The sequence below is a fragment of the Ursus arctos genome, unplaced genomic scaffold, assembly GCF_023065955.2.
Source record: "Ursus arctos isolate Adak ecotype North America unplaced genomic scaffold, UrsArc2.0 scaffold_3, whole genome shotgun sequence".
NCBI lineage: Eukaryota > Metazoa > Chordata > Mammalia > Carnivora > Ursidae > Ursus > Ursus arctos.
This window is the reverse complement of record NW_026622985.1, coordinates 97,812,276-97,832,628: the sequence shown is the minus strand read 5'-3', so window position 1 is coordinate 97,832,628 and position 20,353 is coordinate 97,812,276. Positions and strand designations below refer to the sequence as shown.

General features: G+C 42.6%; 1 protein-coding gene across 4 annotated transcripts in view; it reads right to left on the bottom strand.

Moving 5' to 3' along the window:
- ACTR3B (actin related protein 3B) overlaps window positions 1-14,932 on the bottom strand; it is an 81,139-nt gene extending 66,207 nt beyond the window's left edge. For 2 of the 4 annotated variants that reach the window (XM_026479204.4, XM_026479206.4), the window contains exon 1: window positions 14,803-14,932. In XM_026479204.4, the coding sequence (XP_026334989.1) occupies window positions 14,803-14,846 (44 nt within the window). In that variant the 5' untranslated portion in view covers window positions 14,847-14,932. Of the gene's footprint in view, window positions 1-8,077; window positions 8,265-13,552; window positions 13,646-14,802 lie in introns of those variants that run through there. The other 2 variants (XM_057304575.1, XM_057304576.1) reach the window with 2 other exon arrangements.
- Between the last annotated feature and the right edge of the window lie 5,421 nt (window positions 14,933-20,353).

The window sequence follows — 20,353 nt, the reverse complement described above, 5'->3', positions numbered from 1 at the left end:
TTCAGATCATTTAAGGTAACCTATTAACTTTAGATTTTTCTGCTACTCCTTACAGAGCGTCAAATACACTTGAGGTTTTGTTACTTTGAATAATCACAATGCAATGAATGTCTAACAAGACTTTTTTAAAGAGACATTCAAATTTAAAATTTTAATAAAACCTTCATCAACCCAGGCTCACTTCAGTGAGAACATATTAAATTTAGCACTGTAAATGTGACCTAACAAGCGCTCCTCCTAAAATCCGCTCCTAGGAGGACAAGCCAACGCTAGACTGGCACGCCCCATTAGAGGCAATCTTATACCAGCTCAACTATATACAGAGCAAAACCAAAAAAAATCAACAAAACACAACTATTAAATATGGTCCATGTTCAAGACACCATTTATGAAAACAAAGAATCTTTTTTTTTTTTTTTATCCCAGCCAGTTTCCTAGCTAGAAACGTGTAACAGGCATACCATGAGGATACTAAGAAGGGAGGGGGAAAAGCATAGCCCCGGTCCTCAAAATGTTTACCTATTAGAAATAGAATTTCAAATTGATTTTTTTTTTTTTTTATTGCAGCATGGCCTACTTTCTCTGCAGGCAAGTTTAAGATCACCTGGGTAGGCTTCCAGAAAAAATGTACCAAACCCACTGAACAGATCACCAGGGGAACTTCTAAAATACATATTCCCAGTACCTGTCCCAGAATCACTGATGTGAATCTCCAGAGAAGGAGCCTGGGCACCTGTATTTTTAACATCTCCCGCCCCAACCCCATGGTTCTGATGGTCAATGTGCTTAGAAATCACTGGATAATACAAATCACAAAGAACTAAATAAAAGGAGTAACACTGGGAAGGAGGAGACAAAAATTTATTTGTAAATGATAATTGCAGACCTGGACTAAGTAAATTAAGTAGAAAATTAAAGGAAATAGGGAATTTGGTAAGATGGCCAGTTACTAAATAAACAGACAAGAATCAACAACTTTCCTACCTGATGAGAAGTGAGAATACACACCGGAAGAAAGAATCCCATTCACGATGGCAACAACATGGAATCATATTACCTTCAAGACTAAACTACATGGACAGATAGAGATACAGAGATGGGTAGAGAGATGTATGTGAAGAACTCTCAATACACAAGCAGGCGAATAAATTGAGACACGCCTTACTCTTACATAGGAAGAGTAATATTTTTTAAAGAAATGTCAGATAGCATTAAATTCACCTACAAATTGGTTTCAAGACCATTCAACATCTGGGCCAATACTGAAGAAGGTGGTGGTAAATTACACATGGGTGGCAGTGAGAGGCTGAAGAGTCATTATACAGGGAAGTTTCACATTATCTATCAGAATTTTAAATGCGTATCCCCTACTGTCCAAATGGCACATTTCTGGGAATTTACCCCACAGAAGCACTTTTAGATGTAGGTGAAGACAGGAACAAAAAATGTTCACTGCAGCATTACAATAGCAAAACAACAAAACACTGGAAACACCCAAATGCATCAACAGAGGACGTATTAAGTAAATCATAATAATTCCATAAAATGCTATACAGCCATCAAAAATGGAGATTTATGTTACCACCATACACAGATAGGCAATATGTACTGTTTGAAACAGTACCTGTAAGAGGTAATAATAATAATCCTTACCTAATATTACATATTACCATTTCCAGAAAATATTTCCTAATTCAAAAAGTAAAAGGATCCATTATTTGGTAATTTTCTTTGTTACTACTAAATGTTATTTGAGGGGCTCCTGGGCGGCTCAGTTAGTTGAGTACCCGACTCTTGATTTCAACTCAGGTCACGATTTCAGGGTCATGAGATCGAGCACCGCAATGGGCCTGCACTCAGGGCAGAGTCTGCCTGAGTTTCTCGCCTTCTGCCCCTCCCCCTGCACACACACACGCACTCTAATAAATAAATAAATCTTTCTTTTAATGTTATTTGAGGTGTATGAGCCATCTATATTTTTCCACATACTACCCTTAGATAATTTTCTACGAGAGCTTTAGTACCTTATCAATTTGTGCAAATCCTTACGTACTGAGGATATGAATCCTTGCTCTCATACATCACTGATTTTTCCCAGTTATACATTTCCTGGAATATAACTGTTGACAGTTTAGATGATCAAATCTACCAATTATCTTTCTGAATAACTTCCTGTGTAGTTTCTACTTTGAAAGTCCCTGGCTGTACTAAAATTTCATAGTGTTTCTCTTCCAGTTCTATGTATATCTTTTCATCCAAATGGGAAGAGCTATGTCAATCAAGTTCTCTCAAATGTGTACATAAGGAATCAAGACCAACAACTTTTATGTTAAAAGCCCTTGATTTTTTGTTTGTTTGAACACTCTCTTCCAAAAGGATAGCCAGCGTAGTAAAGGTAGGCAGCATTCTCAAAAAACACAAACTATGCCACATTCTCAAACTCCGTGCTACGTGCGTGCATCCCCTGGCCTAAGACCCTTTCTCACATGGCGACAGAATGAGTAGCTGCATAAAGCAATACCAGTAGTTACAACTCTGCCTTGTAAACAAGTATGTTCTCATAGTTCAGACTTCAAAACACCATAAAAAGGTATCCATTAAGAAGCTTCACTCCCAATCCTACACCGTCCACCCCACTTCTGCTTCCACCACCTCCTATTCTTACGTAGCTTCCAAAGTCTCTTTCTGAAAATACAATATATCCTCATTTGCCCCAAACATTTTGCAACAGCCCTTGTGCAAAGCTTTTTTCACTCTTCTGTTAAACGCCACTATTTTTCCACAGCAGTAACACACAGACTTTTCAATTCTGCCGTCAAGAGAATTAATCTGACTACTGTCAACTCAACATATTTATATATAGTTAAAATTCCTCCTACAACCATGTGTCTAGAGCAGAAGGTGACAACTTAAGCTCAATTAATCTATGTTTAAAAGTGGAAATGTCACATCCTAGAACAGTGTTTTTCAAACTGTATCCTGTAGGGAGGTTCTTTGGACTGAGACCCCTTATGAGGTCCAGTCTTAAACCCCAAACTTCAGCCAAAATAGCTCTACTCCTTCCTAAGGTTTTCAGTTTAAAAAAAAAAAAAAGTGACTACAACTGCCTTAGAGTATGGTTCTGATAAAACTAAAATTATCCCCAGATTTCAATTACAGTTTCTAAATAATACACACCCTCTCTACACTGTATACTGTAAATTAATATACGATCAAGTTCTTCAAACATTCCGTGGGCTACTGAATAGAAAAGGGTAGTCTCTGTTTATAGGACAAAGAGTTCAATATATAACTTCAAATTTACTAGTTATTTTATCTAAATCCAATATCCTTTTTTTTTTTTTTTTGGTCTATGCTATCTGTGAATTTTACATTACTGAATATACTCGTCCATTTGTCCTTCTATAAGCAGCATTTTTTGATCTGTGTTTAGTAAACATAAGACCATGAGGTATGGTCTTCTGTGGATTTTGATCATTATAAAGTAAACTTTAACTTCCAGATTAATTATCTCACTCTGTCCCAAAACCCCACTAAAATCAAAGCAAAACAGTTTTTTTGAAGATATAGTAAACAATAGGAAGAAAAGAAGAGGAGGCAATAGCAAAGGTCTGGTTCTGGATAGCTGAGGATAGTGGTCACTGGTTTTGGGAGAGGAAAACAGGCAAAGGTAGAAGCCGAGAACCAGCCCGACATACACGCCTGCATCCTTACAGGCTCCAGAGTGGGCAGCTGCACAGGTGCCTCTGGAAGTGAGACTGAAGGGCCCAAACCAAAGGGCTCTGGTGAGCTTCCCCTCCCCCGCCATATGCTGGGGGCCATAGCTCCTCCCTGACCCCAGCATTCTCCAGAAGCTGACTCTCTGGAGACGGTAAAGCAAAGCGTCTCTGGACTCCAAGTAACTGGGCATGGGTGCAGCCAGCACCATTCTGAGGCTTGGAACCCTCTCCCACGCCCTCCTCTCTCCCCCTCTCAGCTCTCAGAACACCAGCACCCAGGCCTGGCCCTCCAAGCAGAGGATCAGAAGTATAGTCTCTGGGGAAATGACCAGTTCAAAAGGAAAGATCGAAAGACCCTAAATGCCAGGAGACCTCCCAACAAACAACCTGCCTGTATCACCCTTGCTGAAGCTCAGAATCAATAAGCAAATCTACACATTGAGAGTCCAATGAGCGTTTTAATTTTCTGACCTTCCACCATGAGCAGGCAGCCAGAAATTACCAACATTTGAGGAAAGCCTCTACCACAAAATAGAGATGAAATAAGAAACCAACTTAGAAGAAACAAATGTAGGGAGAGACCCCACCGCATGACCACCAAAAAAACCACCATCCTCAATACCCTATGAAAAGATACGACATCCAAGAAACAAAGTAAGAGGCTATAAGTCAAAGAACATTTAGAAAACACAAAGAATTCTTGGAAATTGAAAAGAGCAGAATGGAAAACACTGAAGAGAAGAGCTAGAAGACAAGGCAAGGCATAGAAGCAAGGAACCAGGACTGAATGATGGAAAACGAGAAAGACAAGAAACTCAGAGAGACAGCCCGAGAATTCTACACAGAAACCACAGGAGTTGCAGAAAAAGCATGCACGTGAGCACAGGACAGACACACGCACACACAGTGGAGGAAAAAATAATCTAACAGTATTACCCAGAATTCAAAGATGCTCGTTTCCAGACTGAAGGAGCTCACAAAATGCCCAGCACAACAGAGGAAAACAAACCCACGTCAAGGCACATTGTTGTGAAATTTCAGAAACCAGTGACAAAGAAGAAATCCTAAAAGCTCCCAGAAAGGAAAATGGTGGGGGGGAAGGGGGGGTCAAAGTCACTTACAGTCTTCAGACTTCCCAGCAGCAAAACCAGAAGCAAGAAAGCAAAGAATCAGTGTGTTAAAAATTCTGAAGGAAAATTATTTCCAACACTGAATACTATACCCTAACAATCAACCAAGTGAGGGATTAGAGATAAAACATTTCAGAAAAGCAAGACATCTTAAAATTTTACCTCCCACGCGTCCTTTCTCAGAAAGCTACTGGAGGATGCTCTCCACCAAAACAAAGGAGAAAATTGAAAAAGAAGACATGGAACAGACACACAGGAGAGAGGTCCGTGAAGCCCTGGAGTGATGGCAGGAGACTCCAGGATGACAAGCATGCACGACGGGCAGACGTGAGACTCAGGACCCGGGCACAGCAAAGGCACTCACCACAAACCCCTGCTCTGCTGAGTTACCTTCCCAACCCCACAAAGTTGGCTACTGGAGGACCCCCTGCAGGCAGGAAAACAGACAGCAGGAAGGAACGGACTCAGGAAACACACTCGATCCAGGAGAAAGGCAAAGGAAAGGCCTAGAAGGTTATGAGGAAGGTCCCAGGCTGTGTGGCAGGCCTGGGAAACCACCACCCCAGAGAGAAGGACAGAGGTCTGCAAAAGGGAGGTTCCAAAAACAGACTCTGGTAGGGTCTGTAATGTGATTAGCCTTGTGGAAAACTGGACTCTGGTAGGGTCTGTAATGTGATTAGCCTTGTGGAAAACTGTACTGAGAAGCTGCCTTGAAAATACGGAAAATAATTAGCAGTGAATACAAAGAAAACAAAACAAAGACGGCAATCATTAGCTCCCAGAAAAACAAAATTTAAGAGAAAAAATACAGTACACTTTCCCGAATGAGGATATACACTTGCAAAGGCATAATAATATAAACACTGACCACAAATTAAGTGGAAATGTAATAATATATCTCTACTGGGAGAACAGGGAAGGAGAAACAGGGCAAAGGCAGGATGAGAGACACCATCATCTAACAACAGTAAATAAATAGCTAATGTGAAAAATTGATCATCAAAAGATAGATCAATGTGCCTATTATTTAGAAACATGGAAATCCATAAATGCTGGAAGACACAGAGTTAAAAGCTGAACTCCTGCGTTCTATTGGTTTGCACTTGTTTGGTATGTTTTTGACCATCCATCTGCTTTCTGACAAAGTAGATCTCAGACTTCCAGGAGACTGAAAGGCCCCCTGGAAACAGGACACCATCGCCACACTAAAGCAACAGCTGGGGAGACACTCAACAAGGCAGCAGCGCCTTTTGTAAAGCAAGGAGAACTAATGACAGGAGACTTAAAACAACACTCTCAGTCCAACACAGAGTAAGTAGGGAAAAAAACTGGAAGACCTAAATAACATCATGAGTAAGACAGCTCACATTGACCTCTGAACACACTAACAGAGAACAGATCTTCACGTACAGGCAGAATATGCACAAGACGGACCACGTCTCAGATGCCTTGAAGTCCAAAGACTAGAACTAAAGCAAACAGCACTCCCTGAACATACTGCAACAACACTAGAAACTAAAAACAAAATTAGAAAAATAAACAGGCCCTTATACATGAAAATTTTAAAACATGCTAGTATAGAAAATACTAGTTATGGGGGAAACACAAAAGAAATTTCTTGAAAATTATAATGAAAAAATATAACTAAAACTAAGGGATACATACAGCTTAAGATATAACAGCCAAAATTCTGTAGTATTAATTACCTTCAATTAAAGGAAAAAATAAAAATGAATTTAACATCCAACTCAAAAACAAAAAGACAAAAACAAAGGAAAGCAGAAAAAAAATAAAGATAAAAGCAACATAAATGAGTCAAAAAACAGAAAAATAACAAAACTATTAAGTAAGCCCCAAAGCTCATTCTTTGAAAAAAGATGCACAAGTCACTAGGTAAACCAAGAAAAAGGATGAAAACAAAACACATACATTTGAGTGACAAAAGGGAAAATAACCATAAATGCAGAGGACAGTTTTTTAAATCATGAGGCTACTATATACATACATTTGAAAAATCTAGATGAAATGAAAATTTTTTATACAAATACAACACAAAAAAATTGATTCCAGTAGAGATGGAACGTCCAACAGGCTTATAAGAAGTAGGATGAGTACGAAGCACTAAGTCCAGACAGTTTCATGGGGTAATTCTACCAAGACCTTAAAACTCAGGTAATCCCAATACTACAACAGACTATTCCAGAGCATGGAAAGAGAAGGGAAGCTTCTTAATTTCTTTATGAGGAGGTTGTTAACACTGATCTCAAAATCTGACAGGGCCTCCACCAAAAAACCAAACTATAAATCACTCACACTCATATTGATGCAAAAGCCTAAATAAAATATTAACCAACACAATCTACCTACACATCAAAAAATAATGCATCATGATCAAATGGGGGTTATCCCAGAATGCAAGAGCGGTTCACTATGAGGAAAGCCATTAACACAACCCATCGTATTAACTGGATTAGGAAGAACCTACATGTTCCATTTAAGATAAAATAATGTGACAACATCTCACGCCCATATAAACATTCCAAAAAACAGAAATGGACTAATATATGTGTGTGTGCATGTAAACACACACACACATATACACACACACAGCAGCAGCCCAAAAGCCAGCATCTTTTATTTAAATTCAATTAATTAACATATTGTGTATTACTAGTTTCAGAGGTGGAATTCAGTGATTCATCAGTAGCATATAACACCCAGTGCTCATCACATCAAGTGCCCTCCTTAATGCCCGTCACTCGGCTACCCCATCCCCCCACCGACCTCCCCTCCAGCAACCCTCAGTTTGTTCCCTCAAGTTAAGAGTCGCTCATGGTTTGTCTCCCTCTCTGATTTTATTTTATTTTTCCTTCTCTTCCCCTATGTTCATCTGTTTTGTTTCTTAAATTCTACATAAGTGAAATCATATGGTTGTCTTTCTCTGACTTATTTCACTTTGCATAATACCCTTTAGTTCCACCCACATCGTTACAAATGGCAAGATTTCATTCTTTTTGATGGTAGAGTAATATCCCATTGTAGATATATACCACATCTTTATCCATTCATCTGTCAGTAGACATCTGGACCTTTCCATATTTTGGCTATTGTGGACATTGCTGCTATAAACACTGGGGTGCAGTGTCCCTTCAAATCACTATGTTTGTATCCTTTGTGTTAAATACCCAGTAGTGCAATTGCTGGGTAATAGGGCACCTCTATTTTTACCTTTCTGAGGAACGTCCATACTGTTTTCCAGAGTGGCTGCACCAGTTTGCATTCCCACCAGCAGTGTAAGAAGGCTCCCCTTTTTCCACATCCTCGCCAACATGTGTCGTTTCCTGTCTTGTTAATTTTAGCCATTCTGACTGGTGTAAGGTGGTATCACGTTGTCGTTTTGATTTGTATTTCCCTGATGACAAGTGATGTGGAGCATTTTTTCATGTGTCTGTTGGCCATTTCTTTGTTGTCTTTGGAGAAATGTGTGTTCATGTCTTCTAACCATTTCTTGACTGGATTTTTGGTTTTTTGGGTGTTGAGTTTGATAAGTTATTTGTAGATTTTGGATACCAGCCCTTTAATCCAGTATGTCATTTGTGAATATCTTCTCCCATTCCGTAGGTCAGCACCTTATTTTAGAAACACCAGAAGCTGCCACACTAAAGTAAAGAACAAAAGAATAATGCCCTCTAACTCCATACCTATTTAACATTATTTTGGAGATAATGGTCACTGCAGTGTGTCCAAAAAAAAAAAAAAAAAAAAGGCAAATAAAGTCCCTACCAATAGAAAGGAAGGGGTAAAACCCTTTCTACTTCCCAAAGATTTCATATCTGGAAAACGCTAAAGATCAAGGGAAAAATTCATACAACTTGAGTATTTTGTAAAGTAGCAGGTTACAAAATTGACACAAAAAAACTAAGAGCCTTAATGTATTGAAGAAAAACAGAAAGCATAATGAAAAAGAAGACACCATTTATGATAGCAAAACAGAAACCACATACTTAGGTGTGAACTTAACAAGAAATCTACCCGAGGGAAACAGTATCCCTAAAAGACACAAAACAGACTTGATCTAATGGAAAGAGATGCCATATTCTTCCATGGGACGGCTCACCATCAGAAAGATGATGGTCCTCATTAAATTAACTTATAAATGTGATAGAATCCAAGTAAACATGCCACCAAGCGTCCTCCCTGTGGAACTAGAGAAGCTGACTGTAAGTTCATTTGGAGGAACAAGCAGCAAAAATTTACCAGAAAGCCCTAAAAAAAGAAAGGGATGTGTAGGAGAGGCCGGCCTCACCAGGTATGAAATCACTCTAAAGCCCTAGTAATTAAAACTCTGTGGCGGTGGTGGTATATGGATAGACAGATTAGTACAACTCGAAACAAAATCTAGACATAAACACAACCACGTAGACAAATTCAGTACATGATAAAGGCAGAATCTCCAAGCACAGGGGTTTTTTTTCATAAGTGATGTTGAGATAAATGGGATGGCCAGAAGGAAAAAAGAAATAGTTCCAACTGGGTCCCTTCCTCATACCATATCCCAGGATACATTCCAAATGGATGAAAGATTTAAAGAGAGGGTGGGGGGAATGAAACCATTAGAAAAAAACACCGTATAACCTAGGAATGGTGGGGTGGGGCGGACTTTCCTAACTATGACTCAAAATCTAGAAACAGTAAGGAAAAAATAAATAAATTTGATTACTTTAAAAAACCTCTGCTCGGCAAAAGACAAATGATACATGGGGAAAACATATCTGCGACTTACATCACAAAGAGCTAAGGCCCCAACGTGCAGAAAAGAGTGAACAGGCCCCAGACTGCTCTCTTTAGACATCATGCGTGCAAGCTTGGCCGCTCAGCTGGCACCTGGGAACTCTGGTTTCGGGACTGTTCCTGCAATTCCCTAAATGGTATTCACTGTGCCTAAACCACGCAAACAACAGTCTAAGCTGAACACCTGCTTTCCTTCTGGGGCTCTGCAATTTTGGTATGTGCTAGTCAGGGGTGCCGTGGCCAGCCTCCACAACGCTGGGCACAGAGTCTTTCCTGAGCTTCCTTGGTGCACTGTCAGAACTGCAGGCTGACGAAGCACGTCTGTGTGGCTCCAGTGAGAGAGGACTCCGGAAGCTTGCTCCTTGTTTCCTCCTGACTCTGCTTCCCGTGCCTTTTCCCTTGGCTTGTTTTGCTTTGTACTTTTTCACTACAGTCCTGGAATTACTGCTAGCAATTCACTGAAGCCAGGAGTGGTGTGTGGGACCTCCAACACACCCTAATACATGAAGCGGTTCCAAATTCAAAGGAACACAAGACACACAGAAAAATGGGCTAGAGAAACAACGTGACAGAATACAGAAATGTAAATGTCCCTTAACCAAATGAAAGATGCCTATCTTCCCACATAAGAAATTCAAATTAAAACTATAATATCATTTCCTACCCTCTAGATTGGTAGAAATTTAAAAAATTGACAATATAGTCCATTAGTTAGTCTGTAAGAACACACAGGGAGTTTCATACGCTGCTAGTGAGGATACACACTGCAGTTGGGATCTCACACTGACTAGCAAAATCACATATGCAGTTACTCCTTGACCCAGAAATCCCACTTCTAGAAATCTATCCCGAGATAGCCGGCAAAAAACACAAAAAGATGTATGCACACACAAGACTATCATTGCAGTCTATTGATAATAGCAACATGCTCAAAAAAAAAAGATAAGGACACATCTAAAGAACACCAGAAACAGTTTGAATGGGCCTTTATTGGTCAAATCTCAAACAATTTAAGCATCAAAACAAATAATGGCAAAAACAGATAATAACCCATTGAATATAGTAAGAACAACCTTTTGAATAAAATAGTAACCCACACAAATGATAAATAGATAGATGAGAACTATGGAAAAGTGCCCTTATAGTAAAACATTAACTAATAAATGGAGACATAATACTAGAGTATAAATAACCACAATTTGGTCATCATCACCGCAATTTTCAATTAGGCCAAAAATCACCAATGGATACTAAGACTAATGGTGAAAGTTTAAGGGAGAACAGGTATTTACATAATCTCAAAATATCTCTCCATAAATGACATTAATTGCAAAGGGAAAAACTAACAATGCAGTGGGAAAATCTAGTGGACATCACCCTATCCAAATAACCCAAGTGGACTTCATCAAGAAGGAGACATATTATTTTAAGCCTTCCGACTAGAAGGCTCTCGTGTACAGTACGGCAACTATAGTCAATAATACTGTATTATAAACCTGAAAGTTGCTAAGAGACTAGAACTTAAATGTTCTCACCACAAAAACGAAATGGCAACTATGTGATGTGAGGGAGGTGTGAGCTAAAGCTATGGGGGGAATCATTTTGCAATATATAAATACATGAAATCAAAACGCTGTACACCTTCAACTTACACAATGTTATATGTCAGTTATACCTCAGTAATGCCGAGGGTGGGGAGATTCTGGTGAGAAGCACTAAGAAAGATTGGTGTCACTTCTGCAATATTCCTGACACAATGCACCCCCTGACTCTATCATGGGGAAACCCAGACAAGCCGACACTGAGGGACAATATACACAGCAACTGGCTCCCAAAAATGTCAATGTCCTGAAAACCAGAACAAGGCTAAAGGTGGTCCAGTTGGATGAGACCTAAAAGACAGGTGCAGTGCTGGACGAGAAAGGGGAAGAAGAGTCCACAAGACATAAACGGGACCATGGGAATCCAGACAACATATTAGAGAACACCACTGCATAAACGTCAGACTTTTTTACTTTAAATCATGGGTCTGTGAGTATATAAGAAGTCCCTCTTCTCAGTATGCACTGAAGTATTTTGGTATTAAAGGGCACAATATAGGGGCGCCTGGGTGGCACAGCGGTTGGGCGTCTGCCTTCGGCTCAGGGCGTGATCCCTGCGTTGTGGGATCGAGCCCCACATCAGGCTCCTCTGCTATGAGCCTGCTTCTTCCTCTCCCACTCCCCCTGCTTGTGTTCCCTCTCTTGCTGGCTGTCTCTGTCTCTGTCAAATAAATTAAAATAAATAAATAAATAAATAAAATAAAATAAAATAAAGGGCACAATATATGCAACTTCCTCTCAAACAGTGCAGAAACATAATAATATGTCTGTTTTACAGAGATTATACAGAGAATGACAAGGCAAATGTTAACAGCTTGTGAAACTGGATGAAGAATATATAGTACAGGGGCGCCTGGGTGGCTCAGTTAAGCGTTCGATTCTTCATTTCAGCTCACTTCGTAATCTCAGGGTGTGAGATGCAGCCCCACGTTGGGCTCCATGCTGGGTGTGGACCCTACTTAAGATTCTCTCTCTGCCCCTCCCCCCACATCTGCCCCTCTCTCTTGACCCCTCCCTCTCTCTCCTTCCCCCCCCAAACATATAGTGTTTTTTGGTACTCTTCTTGCAGTTTTTCAGTAGATCTGAATTCTTTCAAAGTAAGTTTAAAAATGCAAGAAAAGGGGCACTTGGCTGGCTCAGTTAGTGGAGTATGCAACTCTTGATCTTGGGATTGTGGGTTCAAGCCCTGTACTGGGTGTAGAGATTACTTAAAAAAATATTTTCTAAAAAAATACCCAAAAAGGTTAGAGAAGTGAGACTAGAATTTGTGGAATAGTCTCTGAAAACTATGCAGCCCAGTAATCTCTTTAAATAAACAAAGCTTTATTTTTGAATCAAACAGGTACCTTGGTCCACATTATCCTGCCCACCTCCCCCCCCCCCCCCCGGGGACACTTGTGCTCACTGAGTTGGTTTCAGGGACTATTAGAGGAGGATGCACACCTACAAGATGAATTTTATTTACTATTTAAAAAATACTACCTGGTACACTGTCGACTAAATCACACTGCTCGCTATGTGTAGTTCCACGTGAATTTTTCTTTTAGAATTTAGTACCAGAAAAAAAAAGCTTTTTCACCCAAGATGTAGGTATTTCTCTTCCTTCTTGATGACAAGAATTGCATAACTGACAATGACTCTCTAATAATTTTGTGAGACAGGCAGACTAAGGCCATATGTGGAGCCGAACCACAGCAACCACTGGTCTACAGTTTAGGATGACTACCTAAGTCTTTTTCCTTCATCCTGGTTATTTTTATGGGCACTTTACCCTTTTTTAATCCTATTTTGATGTAAAAGTAAAATACAATTTCCGCTCTCTGGGAAATACAAGAACTATTGATACGCTCAAGTAAATTTAAGCCCTTGGAGGCTGCTCCTTCTGACCATATACCGGACGCTGGGAATTCATGGTAAATCACAGTCGTTTCCACGACAGGATATGTCCGTGTGAAACCTAGTGGGAAGATTCCCTGTCACTGTCTACAACAGACTGCCAGAGCCTACAACAGACAAAGACAACTGCATTGATTTGGAGTCATAAAACAATGATATACTGAAGTTACATCTCCAAGTGAGCCAAGTTACAGTTACCACTTACCTCAAAAGGTCAGAACAGCACCATGGTTTAGACATTTATAGCAAGAATGATGAGTAAGGCCCCCAGCTTACTAATATTAAAGGTATGACAAACTCTGTGGGCATTACCTTAGTGCTACTACCAAGAAATGCTTTAGATTTCAATAGGTTTACAAGACCGAAAATACTAAAGCAGAAATTTCACATGCACATGTGGAAAAAATACGTTTACCTGCTGCCTTCACTCTTGACACAATCAGACTTCAGGTGGGCATGGGATGAATACCGATATTGTGGGAGAAGGGACTGCATAAGGAGCCAGCAACTGGGGGGGGGGGTGTTCACATCAATTTTGATTTTTGGCTTGTGTTCTGGGTAGCAAAACAACTTCTAAAATAAAGAGCCACAAAACTTCTGATACAATACTTATTTCAAAAAGAATTAGCACAAGCCAAGAGGCAGTTTTTTCCAGCCTGTAACCAATGCCAGTGGCTTCAGCAGCAAAAGGAAAGCATGATCAGTAGGAGATGGACTGTAACAAATTAAAGACGACACCCCCACAAGGTTGTCAAGGAAACCAAACCAAGTGCATTTTTCTACAGAAAAGAATCAAGGCTAAGGTGAACATGCCATGGAAGATTTTCCGACAAAAAATATGTAAAATCCCGTGTCAAAAAATCTTTAAGAGACTAAATTTACTTCCAGGCTACTTCATTAAGTACTTTATCTATAATGCAAGCAGGCATGCCTAAATTTCCAAACTATCAGCTAGATGGATTCACCTTCCTAAAATCAGCTAAGCTTGGGCCACTAGAAGTACAGGAAATTTCCTAAGGTCTCTTCTGCATGTTGTAACAACATGAAAAGAAACAATCTCAACCAGAAAAAGTAAAGAGGGGGAAAAAAACTATACCACAATGAGGTTTTCCCAAATTTAGACTTTTTCAAAATGGAGCCTTTTTAACATTTGTTTTTAAGCGAAAAGGCAAGTGAACGCAAACTGAAGCAAGAGCTCAGCCCGAGTGAGCCATTCGATACTAGAAGAGAGCAAAGCGGGCTGCACAAAAGGTGTCAAGTTGGTAAAGTGATGCGAAACCCTCCACAAGTAAGTGGTCAAGAATCATGAGCAAGAAGTGACATGCACTTGGGGGCACAGGTAGGGGCACGGCTGGGCAGGTGGAAGGCAAGTAACGTCAGCAGGGTCTGCAGCGGCCCGGCGCGCGGGAGGAGTGGGAGGCGAGGCGAGGTGCGCGCACCGCGGCCGCGATCAGCGCCCTTCAAGGTGAGCGGTCGCTGCGCGTGGCCCCGGGGGCCGGGAGGAGGGGGCGGGGCGCACAGGTGGCCGGCCGAGAGCCGGGCCCCGGGCCCGCGGCGGGGCGTTGGGCGGCCGCCAGGTGAGCCAGGGCGGGCCGCGGAGCAGGTGCTCGGCGCCGGGGCAGGGGCGGGCCGCGCGGGAGCGGGGCGGGCGCCGGCGGCTCTTACCCGGTGCCGCAGTCCACCACGCAGGGAGGCAGGGAGCCCGCCATGCTCGGCACGCGTGCCGCTTGGCCCACGCGGGCGGCCCGGGAGGCGCCGCCGCCGTCCGCTCGCCGCGCCGCCCGCTCCCGGGAGCCTCCGCAGCGCCGCCGCCGGGGGCCCGGATGCTCGGCGGCCGCCCACGTGACGCTGTCCGGCCGGCCAATCAGGCCGTGGGCACGCCCCGCCCCGCCCTGCCGCCCGCCCGCCATCTTTACTACTGGCGGCGAGGACTCCTCGCGTGGACGTCCAATACCGCTGCTAGAGAGGTTGGGGCTATTTTTAACTGACTTACCGTGAACGTGACCTCGTTTCCGGGGCCTGACTCCTTCTCATCCTTTAAATTTCGTCTGGAATGTCACCTTCTCAGGAAGTTGTCCCTAATCATACTAAGTCCCCTCCCTGCATCTTACGCCGTCTCAACGACCTATTGCTTTCGTTGACAACGCTTGGAGCAAATTTTTAATGTTAATTTATTTGTGGTTCCCCCAGCACCGCCCCACTGGACTGTAGGCTCCACCAGGATAGGGCTGGTGTTTGTCTCACCATGGGTGACCTGGTGCTCAGCACAGTATTTGGTGCATACCTGGGAAGCGCCTAAGTGTTTGTTGAGTGAATGAATAACCTTCACCTTAAAGATAAAACAATTACCGTCACAACTGATGGAATCAGTGACCTTGGATGGAGGTAACACCACAGCAAGATCATCGTGGGATGATGTTTTCAAGTATCAAACATGAGATGATTCTCCCTAAGTTCTTAGTGAAACCGGGGACCAGGGACGCCTGGCTGAATCAGTCAGTAGAGCATGTGGCTCTTCATCTGAGGGCCTTGAGTTCAAGCCCCACATGGGGTGTAGAGATAACTAAATAAATAAATAAACTTTTTTTTTTTAAAGAGTTGGGGGGGAGGGGACAAAGCAGGCAAGTACCTACCCACTATGTTATGAAGGCATGAAAGCCCCACTTGCTTCTGCTCCCTGCCCTATCATAAATTCTTGACAATTTTTTAGGAGCTTTCTAGAGACCTAGTTCCATGTAGTATAACTAATATTTAATGCAATGCGTTTTTTCCCTAGAAGAAGTAATAGATTAGTTGGTCGTTCTAGGTAACCCATGATCATTCCTTCCTCCCCCGCAAGTGAACTGGAGAGAGGAGAGGATGAGAGGGAAATGACAGGTCAGGAGGGTGGAGGAATCCCAGGATAGGACCCCAAGGCCAGGGACAAACAGTGACTTGCCTGCTTTGTGTTTTGCCAAGGGCCTGCCCAGCTCTTGCTCTTTCAAGGCCCCAGTCAGAATGTTGTAGGTGAACTCTGGATTGCAAACTGTGGCACTGTCTTGTCTCTCATTTTCCTTCACTTAATATGTACCTATTGAGTTCCTACTGTGAGGTAGGCTTTGTATTATATTGGGCATGGAACAGGAAACAGAGGACTCACGGTGTTTGCCTCCAAACTTTAGAGACTAGTGAGGGATGGAGACAGTAAACAGGCAACCACAACACAGTGTGGTAAATGCTAACATGGGGCAAGTCCAGGGTGCCCAGAAAGCCATTAGCAGGGCACCTAACCCAAACTTGTGAGTCAATGAAGTATTCTCAAAGCAATGGTATCTAAGCTGAAACACAGAGGGTGGGTGGAAAGTAGCTACGTGGTGGAGAATGTGGGATGGGAGAGCATTTCTGGGATGGGAAATATGTACAAAACCCAGCAGGACCTCAAGGCTCATATATGGCCCCGTTTGCTTTGCCAGCGAAGAAGTCTTAATGGAACTGGGACTAGCTAGTAATAAAGCACATGTGCCTTTGTGGGGAGTGTCCCTTCTGCATAAGACTAATGGTAATGGTGGCCACGGTCCACAGCTGGTAGGAAATAAAAGATTTCCTGACCCTAATTATTTCCTGTAGACACCACTAACCCCTCATTATCAGCTAAGGTGTTTTCATGTGCAGATTACAGAAAACTTAAGGTGGCACAAGAAATGACCACATTTGCTTTCATACGATAGGAAATCCAGAAACTCCAGGATAATTCAACCACTCAATGACATATTGTAGGCCTGTACATTCTATTCCATCAGGTTCTGCACATTGGCCTTTGTCCTCAGGCTTATCTCCTTACTGTTGAGAGATGGCCATAGCCACTCCACATACCCTAACTGTAATGGACAGGGACGGAGGAAATGCCCCCAGCTTCATTCCTTCCTAAGAGGGAGAAGGAGGAAATGCTTTCCCAGAATTCCCTAGCTGCTTCCCCTCATGTTTCATTAACCTGGCTCAATTAGTATCCTGGGGTTGCTGAAACAAAGCCCACAAACCAGGGTGCTTAAAACAACAAACATTTGGGGCACCTGGGTGGCTCAGTTGGTTAAGCATCTGACTCTTGATTTCGGCTCAGGTCATGATCTCAGGGTGGTGAGATCAAACCCCACATCAGGCTCCATGCTCGGCATGGAGTCTGCTTGAGGATTCTCTCCCTCTTTCTCCCTCTGCCTTTCCCCCTACTTGTGCTCTCTAAATAAATAAATAAATAAATAAATAAATAAAATCTTTAAGAAGGGGAGGGGACATTTATTCTCTCACAGTTCTAGAGAAAAGAAGGCCAAAATCAGGTGTTGGCAATGCCGTGCCGTCTCAGAAGACTCTCGGGGAGAATCTTTCCATGTGTTTCTCTTAACTTCTGGTGTCAACAGCAATCCTTGGTGTTCCTTGACCTATCCTTGACCTTGGCATCACTCCAATCTCTGCCTCTGCTGTCAGAGTGTTCCCCCCATGTGTCCACATCATCACAAGGACTTCTTCTACTCTTAGAAGGACCTCAGTCATATTGGATTAAGGCCCACTGTATGACCTCACCTTAACTTGGTGACATCCGCCAAGGCCTTCTTTCCAAATAAGATCACATTCACAGGTACCAGGGGTTAGGACTTCTACATGTCTGTTAGGGACACAATTCAACTCCTAACATCAGCTTGTGCTGAAAGCAGTCATTGGTACAGGGAGGTGATGTGCTGTGATGGGCTAACACTCTTAAAAACCACCCCCCTCGGGCTGGAAAAGGACCTGTGTCCTCTGAAGCATGTGGTTGCCAATGCCTGGTTAGAATTGGGTTTGAGCAACAAGAAGGGGAATGACAAACCGCAGTTGCAGCCTTGCTTGTCATTTTCCTGATTGAACCACATATTCTCACTCATTCTGTGCCTTTTCTCTCCTCGAGCCCTCTGCTTCACACTGTCGCTGAAACAATCATCCTTGTTGACCAGCCCGAGCTGTGCCGCCTCTTTGAAGCTTTCCCTCCACTCCTCACTCTCTCCTCTGCCCTCCCAGGGAGCCTTGTGCACCTTCCATCTCTGCCTTATTTGATGGCATCGTGATGGGACACTTCCATCACTCCCGTCCACAGGAGCTCCCTGGTAGTTGAAGCATGTCTTTTATACACTTCTATCTCCGGTTCATTAGACACTACCTAGCATCCTATAGCCACTTTTGATGAATGATTATTGAATAAATAGAAGCCGTCAGGATATTTTTAAAGCTCTCAATTACACATAAATTTTGCTTTTACTTACTTTTTGTTGTCATCAAAATCAAAGGAAAGCAAACATTAGGCATAACTTCTTTGTGTTTTTGCCATTTTTTCTATATAATATAACATGTGCTTCTGTGTTATTCTTAGATTATAAACTATACCTCAGGGACTGATGGCATCACTTTTGACAGTGTTAGGACAAAACACCCACAGAGAAATAAACCTCGTGTTCTGTAAGAAGCACTTCAAGTACAATCTCTACTAATTATATTGCCAAAGAGGTTTGTTCCCTCCAATATATTTTGCAAAATTCTACTCATTCTATTTGTAATTGCCTTTCTTAAGCAGAAAGACACATCTCTTTATTGTGCTTCTCCCCAACAATGACTCCTACTGCACCTTCTCCCACCAGGCAGAAATGTGGAAGCCAGAATACTCCCTGTATAGAGGTCAGCATCCCTCATGGCACACAGTGTGAGTGTTGCACAACTGCTACTCTGGGTCCTGAATAACTCAGGACCACTTTTTTTTTTTTTTAAGATTTGTTTATTTATTTGAGAGAGACAGAGAGCATGAGCAGGAGGGGCAGAGAGAGAAGGAGAAAGAATCCCAGGCAGACTCCACCCTGAGCACAGGGGCCAGTGCGGGGCTCCATCTCAGGACCCTGAGATCATGACCTGAGCCGAAACCAAGAGTTGGTCGCTCAACCAACTGAGCCACCCAAGCGCCCTCAGAAAAGTTTCGAAAGAACTTTTAACAAACACCTTTTGATGTTGGGAATGATGCATATTTATGCACATGAAGACAACTTTAAAACAAAATAATCAGGGCTTAGAGATTGTCAATCAGTGAGTACCCAGACAATGTGATCTTAATTTCCTGTGTTTAACTGGTTGTGCTGGGCCAAGAAAGAAAAACAACACAAAAACCAAAGGCTGTCTTCAAAAACTGCCCACCCAGCCACTCTGAATCTTAAATCGTAGAGCTGTAAGCAGGAATGATCCGTGTGTTCCCCGTTGCCATGAGATTGCAAATAGAGACGAGTACCAAAAAATCAGTACCCATTCCTTTGAAAGGAGCTGGCATTCTCCTTTAAGAGGAAGGGCCTGTCACCACACTCAATGGACTTCCCGGAGGTCTTGGCAACAGTTGGAGAAAATGGTCCAAACCAGAGCTGATTGGCCAAGGCGTGCTGAGTGTGTCAGAGAGTTGATAACAGACCCAAACCATAGGACGGGTAAGCAAATCACCTAGACTGTGACCATATTCAGACCAGCTCTGCTGTGTTCTGCATTCACTTACGGCACTTGCTCAGCCTGAAACCCTCCTCTGCCGTCCTCCTCCCCTACCGTTCAGCAGCCAAGTCCGGCTCATTCAATCCACCCACTTCCCCTGCGTCTGCAGCCCAGCTTTCTATCCCACCGTCACTCTGGCTGAACTATTCAGTGGCCTCCCACTGGCCGCCCTGTCTCCATGCTTTGCCTGTTCAAGACATCCTTTGGGCAAGTTGTACTGCTATGAGAGGCGTCGTGGCAAAATACAGAAGGTTTGTACATCATGCCAACAACCTCTTTCCCCATAGCTTTTGATGAATCCCTATGAATTACTTACGGAATTTGACCCAAAACCTGATTGTGGCATTCAAGGTCCTCCACGATCCGCTCGTCAGTTACCTTTCTAATCTCATCTCACATTATGCCCCGGACACATCAGGGCAGCCACCAGACCACACACCAAACACTCTGTATGGTCAAGTCAGTCTAGAACGTTCTTCACCTACCCATCCTCTTCATCCTTCAAGATTCCACTCAAAGTTCACTCATCCTTCAATTTCAATTCAAAACCACTTCCTTTATTTGTCTAACAAAATAGCATGAGTGCTTCTTTATGTCTCTAATCAGATCAATCACTAGTTCTGTGTATACCAGTCAGAATCTAGAAACGAGTCTATAGATGCGCATATTAATAAGGCCCTCTGTTCTACCAAAT